Source organism: Otolemur garnettii, unplaced genomic scaffold, assembly GCF_000181295.1.
Source record: "Otolemur garnettii isolate 467f Iridium unplaced genomic scaffold, OtoGar3 scaffold00187, whole genome shotgun sequence".
NCBI lineage: Eukaryota > Metazoa > Chordata > Mammalia > Primates > Galagidae > Otolemur > Otolemur garnettii.
Window position 1 is genome coordinate 2,825,972 of NW_003852582.1, and position 9,214 is coordinate 2,835,185.

Genomic DNA, 9,214 nt, shown 5'->3' on the forward strand with positions numbered 1-9,214 from the left:
GTACTTTGAGGGTATCATCAAAGGGCCACACCGTAACTGCTGTTCTCTAGCCTGGTTTTTAAAAGTCTGAAGGCAGGTGCCGTGGCTCACGCCTGTGATCCTAGCATTCTAGGAGTCAGAGGCCGGTGGATTGCTTGATCTCAGGAGTTCAAGATCAGCCTGAGCAAGAGCGAGACCCTGTCTCTACTAAAAAATGAAAAAACAAACAAACAAAAAAACTGAGGCAAGAGGATCACTTGAACCCAAGAGTTTGAGGTTGCCGTGAGTGATGATGCCATGGCACTCTACTAAGGGCAACAAAGTGAGACTCTGTCTCAAAAAATAAATAAATAAACAAGTCTGATCTCTGTTGGGTGTCTCTGTCAGTGCATATACATCAATCTTAATGTTTTTAATAATAATATTACAGCATTATAGACATTGAATTAATCCTCAGTTGATGGAAATTTTAGTCTTTAATCTTTACACTATTATAAATAGTGTGCTTCAGTATACTGTATATGTCTCTATATACATGGGGATTTTTTCCTTCTTTTTTTTTTCTTTTTTTTGAGATAGAGTCTCACTTTGTTGCCCCTTGGTGGAGTGTCGTGGCATCATAGCTCACAGCAACCTCAAATTCTTGGGCTTAAGCAATCCTCTTGCCCTAGCCTTCAGAGTAGCTAGGACTACAGGTGCCCACTACAACGCCTGGCTACTTTTTCTACTTTTAGTACAGACAGGGTGCCACTCTTGCTCAGGCTGGTCTTGAACTCCTGAGCTCAAGCAGTCTACCCACCTCAGCCTCACAGAGTGCTAGGATTACAAGGTGCGAGCCATTGCACCCAACAGTGATGGGTTTTTGAAAAGACAAATTTCTTTTTTTTTTTTTTTTTTTTTTTTTGAGAAAGAGCCCCAAGCTTTCCCCCTGGGTAGAGTGCCATGGCATTACAGCTCACAGCAACCTCCAACTCCTGGGCTCAAGCGAGTCTCCTGCCTCCGCCTCCCAAGTAGCTGGGACCACAGGCGCCCGCCACAACGCCCGGCTACTTTTTGGTTGCAGCCGTCATTGCTGTTTGGCGGGTCCGGGCTGGGGATTCGAACCTGCCACTTTAGGTGTACATGGCTGGCGCCTTAGCCGGTTGAGCTATAGGCGCCGAGCCGAAAAGACAAATTTCTATAAATAAAATTCTCAGGATGTAAGTCAGAACACTTTTGTATTAATACCTAGAACTCTGAGATAAGTAGTAACAGTTTATACTCATGTTAACAACCTACCAAAAGGTCTATTTTCATGCAGCTTTACCAACATTGAGTATTATGAATCTTTTTAATTTTTGCCAGTGTGTTAGTGATCTTATCTTTTACTTTGCATTTCTTTAATGGCTGGCAAGAATAAATCATTTGGTACTTTTTATTTTAAAGGATTTGGCTTTATAGTGACTTATTTCTTTAAAAGTAAAGAACAGTAATGTGCATTGGAACTCTTAAGTGAAAAAAAGCTCTGTTCTAGATAGTCATGTATATTACATAGTAGAATGAAAGTCATGCACTTGAAAAAAGATCATTTACATACAACTGGGCACCCTAGCTCAGTGGTTAGGGTGCTGCCCACATGCTTCAAAACTGGTGGGTTCAAACCTGTCCCAGGCCTGCTAAACAAACAAACAAACAAAAATAGCTGGGTGTTGCAGCAGGCGCCTATAGTCACAACTACTAGGGAGGTTGAGACAAGAGAATCACTTGAGCCCAAGAGTTTGAGGTTGCTGTGAGCTATGACATCACAGCACTCTACCAAGTGTGACAAAGTGAGACTCTATCTGAATAAAAACAAAAAAAGAAAAAAGACCATTTTCCAGTTAAATAACAAGATCTGTGAAAGCCATCTCATGGAAAAACTAAGAACCATAGGAAAAGTTATAGATGGCAAAAGTAGGAGCCTTGAAAAAACTGAAGAGGAGTGTCTGTGATATTCATGAGGTCAAAGGAGAAGCCAGAGAAGGTTCAATTAACCAAATAAATGAATACATGTGTGTAATTTTGGGGGAAAGAGCTCAGGAAAATGTTGCTATATCAGTAGCAGGCGGTGTTTTGGGGGATGCCCATCAGTCTTGCAAGCTCTTGGCCACTTAGGTGCTGGAGCGTGCAGGGTACCGAGTGCTCTCTGGGTTGAAAGCATTCGGAGTGCCCTATCTGGTGGTTCTCAAACACTGCCTGTAAGTGTAAGTTTCTCTCTGCTTGTACAAGTATTAGCCTTAAAATAACCCAACATTTTAAAAAGATAAAATAATTTATGATATTCAGGTATTATAGCAAAGTTTCCGTCAAACAGCAATTTGAAGTTCTCATTCCATTTTGAGGCAGAGCCCTCAACTATCAAGGAGACTTGACCTCCTGTACCAGAACCTGGTTACCAAGTTGTCCCCAGGAGATGACCTAGCTTTAGGCAGTTAAACATTTGCCTCTCTATATGTGTAATTGATATTTTAGTGTCCTTATTTTCCTGTTTTCATAAGTAGATTGACTTAGAACGCCTGTAAACTCATTCCCCCTTTTCTCATAGACAGGAGGACTAACCCTCTTATTTTAAAATATGGAAACCGAGGCCCAAGACTTGCTTGAGCTTTTAAGGCTAGTTCCTGAGAAACGGGATGTGTATACCTAAATCTTCCCAAATTTGGTCCTAGGCATTTCCCCACCACCACCACTAAATCATACTAATACTTCAAAATAATTAGTTAAAGCAAACACCATTTAAACGTGAGGTAGCCAAGTCAATAAAGCAGAAATTAAAAGACCTTAGGCAGAATGTGTGTTATAGTATTTTCTTTTGAAATGTATGTGACATTAAAGCAGTAATATGTTATGTAAAACACTCCGATCCATAGCAACCGATTTTAAAATACTTATATATTTTTGCCCTTGAGATATACTCTCAAAACCTAAGAATGTTTTTAGTTCATATCTTAGGAAGTAGCAGCTGTGTAAATATAAAATAAAAATAGAAGGTAAACAATTCAGATAAAGGAGAACGGAGATATAGGGACTCTGGCAGTACTGACCTTGGCTTCACCAGAATGGACTTGTGCTCTTTCTAAAAGCCTATCAACAGATTGATTCCAGAAGTCTGAGCTAGCTATTTGGCATTCAGAACACATTTCCTTATAAAAATACTGTTCTCCAGGGTGGCTGGGTTTACCACAAGCCCACCAAAGTCAGCCTAGCTGAATCCTCATGGTAATGAAACTGTAGACCCCATTCTGGGCCCTGGCGGAGAGCAACGGAGCTGGGAGCTAGAGCAGTTTCTCCCCATCCTAACCCCTCATGTACCTGTGTTTGTTGTGCTTGTGGCAGAAGTCAGACTGTAGCCCATGGTGGCTCCTTTGGCTACAGGGAATGGGAGAGGAACACATAAGGGGAGAGAAAGATGATTTTAGATCAGTGGTTCTCAACCTGTGGGTTGTGACCCATGGGAACCGTATTAAAGGGTTGTGGCATTAGGAAGGTTGAGAACCACTGGTTTAGACGGTGAGCAGGGAAGGTGGGGGAGTACAGCTGCTTGAGCATTTAAAGGGTTGGGGTAGGCAGAGAAGAGGTCAGAAAAGGTGAAGAGGTTCAAGTTTTTGCTTATAGGGATACTGTGGGATGGGGAAATTGTGTTCAATCTTGGTAGCAAGAGGGCAGAGACTTAAGGCTGGAAGCGGGAGCCTCTGAGGGAGGCCAAAGTAGGGCAGATGTAAGATGGAGACTCACAAGTTCAGGATTGCCTGGATTATCAAGTTCATACTTCGAAGACACCCTAAATTGTGAGCATCCCAGGTGTTAGGTGTATATTGGTGTAATTCTTTTGGAGAATATTTTGGCAAGATTATTCATAGGTAAAAATGCAGGGTTTTTTTTGTTTTTGTTTTTGGCAGTTTTTGGCTGGGGCTGGGTTTGAACCCACCACCTCCGGCATATGGGGCCAGAAATGGCAGGTTCAAACCCAGCCCCAGCCAAACTCAAAGAGGATATCCTTTGAGGCATAGGCGCTGCCCCCCAAAATGTACATATTCTTTGACTCAAATTCTGCCATTAGGATTTTACCCTCCAGATAAACTCGGGAGTATGCATAGACGTATGAACAGTGACTTGTGTCAGCCCTGAGAGACAGGATGTATATACCTCTCCTGGCAATCAGGACTGTCACCATATGGCACACAAAAACAATAATGAACACCACTGAGCAAGACACCGCCACACATCAACACGGACACAGCTATGAGACACTGATTTCAAGGTTATGACACCTTATTGAGTTGTTTGTACAGTGTTGCCAGCATGAGCTCATGGTGGCACGTTCGCAAACTTAGTTGTCTGCCTGTACAATAACACTGATGATCATCCCAGAAAAAGAGTTCCAAAACTTCTTTGAAGGGTGGAGGATGCTGGCATCTGTGCATAGCTTCCCAAGGGAAGTACTTTGAAGGTGGCTGTTGTGATATTCAGCAATGAGGCAGGTAGCACTTTCTCTAGGATGAGTTCAAGAACTTGGTTGTCAGATCTTGTATACTCACAGGTTTGTAAGACTTTAATACTGTACAATCAGATTTCATATAAACTTACATCTATCAACAGTTCTCTTCAGCAAGGGGCAAGAAAGTCACATGTGCAAGTATTTCTTTGCCTTGATTTTTACAATCTACTAGGCAGCTAAGGATGCCGTTTAGTATGTAGATTAATCTCATGTTCAAGGTAACACAAGGCTGGGCTTATTTTTTCACTCCTTTGTCTTCAGAGCCCGGCCTGTGATCAACATTCAGAAAACCATCACAGTAACTCCTAAGAGAATTGACCTCCGCCAGAAAACTGTGTGTGGGGCGCCCAGCGGGATATGGTGAGCATTGCCCTGGGTTGGTCAATTCATCCTCGGATTCTCACCTCTGCTTTGTGGTAATCCCGTCACCCTGAGGAGCCCCAGGGAGATCCCAGGAGTGAGGGGTGAAGGGAAGAGGAATCTGTCACATCTTATTCACCAATGTGCACTTGGGGTGATCAGAGAGCTGGGGATATGTTGGGTTTTATCCACTGTAATAATGCATCTTCTAAGAAATATGTGTTTGGTTTTATACAGCCTCAAGGTTAAAGCCTGTTTTGAATACACTGCCAAACCCGCAGGTTATAATCCTTCAATATGTGAGTACCTTGTCCCTTTAAATATATGTATATTTCTGTCTGCCAGGTTGAAAGTTCTCTCCATAAGTCACACAGAAATAAAACTGCAATGGCCAAACTAGGTCCATAAAATTCTTGTTTAAAGAATTAAGGGTACCTGTTGTTTCCCCTTTCGTCAAGAGGCCCCAGCACAGCGAGAGAAAGAGAATGCTTCCTTTAGTCTCCATTGGAATTTTCCAGAGCATCTGTTTTAGGACAGAATGCCTCGGAAAAGTACTTATTTGCTGCCTACCATTTCCTCCGTTTCTGTCTCTGAAAGGTAGTGTGGAGAATTGGTTTTGTGGTTGTAGGTGCTGGGTGGTGGTCGTGGAGGGGCAACTCCAAGAGCAGAGCCCAGCACAGCACTGTCCCCAGATCCTGCTGCCTGCACTCCCGCTCTGCTCACTCCTGAAGACACGTGGGACACCCAGCCTGGGTTCCCTAGTGCAGCCCCCAGGGAGCTTGCAGCCCAGCCCTGAAAGGTCAGAGACTTGGTCTCTGCTCCTGGTTTCAGCTTTGATGTTGGTTGACCTTACAGCACAGGGCAAGTCTCTTAACACCTGAGTTTTTTATGTTCCCATCAGTTACAAAAATACACACCTCTAATAGTAGTGATTGCGTAGGATGAGATCAAATGAGAAAACGTGGTGAAAAGCAGTTTGTCATTCGTGAGATATTACTCCACTTCCTTTCTTTGCAATCCGAAAGAGAGTTTTGACAAAAAGCTTGACCGTTGCTGACAATCGTGATCTGAGCTAAGGTCTTCTGTGTATGTTTCAGAAATAGCCACTCCCCTCAGGTGTGAGCCACCTAACCTGGCTCCAGAGTCAAGCGTGGGGGTGTGGGAATTTAAGGAAAACTTTTCTTCAAAGAGGAGGTAAAAAGAATGAAGAAATTCCCATCCCGGGCCAGGCCATGGCCCCAGCAGTTCAGGATTCCAGGGTATCATGTGTGCCACAAGAGAATTTGTCAAGGACAGGGACACACTGTTCTTTCCTGGGTCAGTCAGTCTTGACTACAACTTGAAGTCCTGAGTTCTCTCAAGTTTTCTTCTTATTGTTACTTAGTAGGATTTTTCTGTATTCTTAATTCAAAAAGTTGTCTCTTTTAATATCCCAGAGTGTAACCTAATTCACATAAACTGTTACTTGAAATTGAAAAAAATAACTATGTTAAGGACTTAGATTGCATGATGGAATCTGCTCAAACAGATCTTGGCTGTGTTCAGATGAATTGTAATATCATTTAATTTTATATGGCGTTTTTGGGTCACACCCAATAAGGTAACAGAATGAAGATACTGACCTATGATAAAAAGATTCAGAGGATTATGAAGAGTAACAGTTGAAATAAACATGGTGTGTGTCTTTAATAAATAATCTACCTTCGCCCACTTGTCTCTGTCCTGGGTTCACTGCACCTTCATCTTTCCAGATTCTATGCTGTCCTCAGGTGGTACCTTCATCTCCGCTCCTGCTGGGTCCCTGCTAGGCCTCTGCTATGTGGTCTCTCCACTGGGAGCCACATCCTCGCACAAAGCATTCTTAGAGTGAATGCCTTGGGACCTTGTGCGTGGGGGATCTGTGCCCTTTCACTTTGCTCTCTGATGCAGCCAGCGTTTTGTCGAATATAGAAAGGAATTCTTTGTGTGGCTTTTAATGACAAGAAATTGTATGCCAGGACTCCTCAGAATCTATCATCCTTTCAGTATCCTTTGTGTTATTTTTACCCAAAGGCAATACCTTACACTTTCTGATTGAGTAACAGGCCCTTTCTCGTTGTTCAGAATGGATTAGAGAGGCAGGAGAAATAGTGATTCTTTGAGTAGGCAGGGACAGGAGATGGAGAAACATTTCTATTCTATTCTGATGGTCATTTTTTCCAGAGCACTGTCGATTTGACTATAGTTGTGGAATCTTATCAGGGCATTCTTTGTCTTTCCCCCAATTAATCATTTATGTAAAATACATTTCAAGCTTTCTCCCAGCTTTAAAGCAGCATTTGATGGCACATGTATTACTTTTATGTTACGTAACTACTCCATTAGCCAAGTGTTTATCAGTGATCTAATATGGGCAGAACTTTCCTCTTTGAAGACATTCAAAGAGTGCATGCTTTCATTGTTCCAACTCCACAGCATTGGGAAATTTTAAATGAAATAAAATAGCTCACACAAAGCTATGTTAAATTCGTACAGCTAAAAATTTCCCCCCAGTATCCTAGAATGTGAGTTTCTTATTTGACCAGGCTATTAACTTGGCAGTCCTCAGATGCTGGTGTTCCATGCATACTGATATCTATAATTGACCCATAATGAGTATTCTACTCAGCTTGCCCCCTCCAAAGGTCAGCAAAGGGGGCCCCGCGAGGATTTTCAGTTGATGTGAACTGTCGGGAAGGCTAGAGTGGGTTAGGTGGGTAGGCGGCTTTCGTGCACCCGCACCTCCCATGCATTTGCCATGAGGAGCACTCGGCGCCTGAGCCTTTGTCTGGTTCAATGTGAAGTGAGCAGGTCACTCACAAATGCGTGATGTCAGGGCCCTCAAATGGGGGAGTATTTGGCAGTTGTGACATTTCGGAATTCTTCACATGGACACAAATGACTATCGAAACTGTCAGTGTTTCTAAATTTCGGTCTTACATGTCTGAATAGCCGTGGTTTCAGCGAAAGAATGATGTCCGACAGTATGAAGTGGGCACAGGCTCAGGGGAGGCCAGCTATTCCCGCTGCTGTTCGTCTCGTGTCCACATTGTGTTTTCCTCAGGTGTTGTGCTAGTTGCTGGGGAGGACAGTGGTGAGCAAGACCGATGTGGCCCCTGTCCTCAGCTTTGCCCTACTGCAGGAGACAGGGATGCTCTGTGATCAGGGGTGAGGCCAGGACAGGCTCCCGGGGGAAGGGAGGTCTCTGCTGAGACCTGAAGGAGAGGTGGGGGGGGCCAAGCAGGAGGAAAGGACAGCAGGCAGCCAGCCAAGGGGCGGCCCGGAGGCAAGTGAGACCCAGACAGCTAGGAGGCTGTAAAAAGCCGTTGTCTTTTGTGCTTGTGACAGAGACTTAAAAGCTGGTGATGCCTCTGACCCTCAGTGTATGACCCTGAGCGTCCATTTCTTCATCTGCAAAAAGAGGGTATTAAAATAGATGCTCTCAGAAAGGTTTCTTCCAACTCGAATATGGATATTAGAACGTGGATTGTTCATTTTCTGTGTTTTGTGTAGCAGAGTTTTCTCCAGAGGCTGCCTTCTCCAGCCCTCTGCTCTCTTTGGTTTGCTCTTCTTTCTGATGGTTAGTGAGTGCTTCATGAATGTAAGTAATTTAAGTATCGGCCCATGAGAAACATAGCGGCTACATCCAGTGAACCGACAAAGAATACATTCTGGAGTCAAGAAATGAGATTTTGATAACCCAAATCCTGGTTTGCCTCCCAGCTCCACTAGTATAGGTAATCAAGAGCAGGCTGTTCTTCTAAACTGGTGGAAGTTGGAAACTTTTACTTTGGGGAGCTGTATTATGCTGACAAATGGGCCCTCTAGCCACTAAAAGGAATGCCATTCATCTTCTAATTCTTCCCTTAAAAAAAAAAGGATTTAGGCCACGTGTAGTCCTAACACTCTGGGAAGTTGAGGCAAAAGGATTGCTTGAGCTCAGGAGTTCCAGACAAGCCTGAGCAAGAGCGAGACCTCATCTCTACTAAAAATAGAAAACCTGGCTGGACATTGTAGCTGGCACCTATAGTCTCAGCTACTTTGGGAGGCTGAGGCAGGAAGATCACTTGAGCCCAGGAGTTTGAGGTTGCTGTAAGCTGGGCTAACACTATGGCACTTAAGCTTGGGCAGCAGAGTAAGACTTGGTCTCAAAAACAAAAACAAAACAATAACAATAAAGCTCTCATCCTACTGTCAAAAGACTTCTGTACTGTGTATTAGTCCCCAGTTTAGACAGCTACCTTTTTTTTTTGAGACAGAGCCTCAAGCTGTCCCCCTGGGTAGAGTGCCATGGCTTCCTTGCTCACAGCAACCTCCAACTCCTGGGCTCAAGCGAGTCTC

General features: G+C 43.7%; 1 protein-coding gene across 1 annotated transcript in view; it reads left to right on the forward strand.

Annotated features, from left to right (window-relative positions):
- ITGA6 (integrin subunit alpha 6) overlaps window positions 1-9,214 on the forward strand; it is an 81,068-nt gene that overhangs the window by 48,460 nt on the left and 23,394 nt on the right. The window contains exons 10-11 of the mRNA XM_012812076.2: window positions 4,757-4,855; window positions 5,093-5,154. Of these exons, the coding sequence (XP_012667530.1) occupies window positions 4,757-4,855; window positions 5,093-5,154 (161 nt within the window). The remainder of the gene's footprint in view (window positions 1-4,756; window positions 4,856-5,092; window positions 5,155-9,214) is intronic.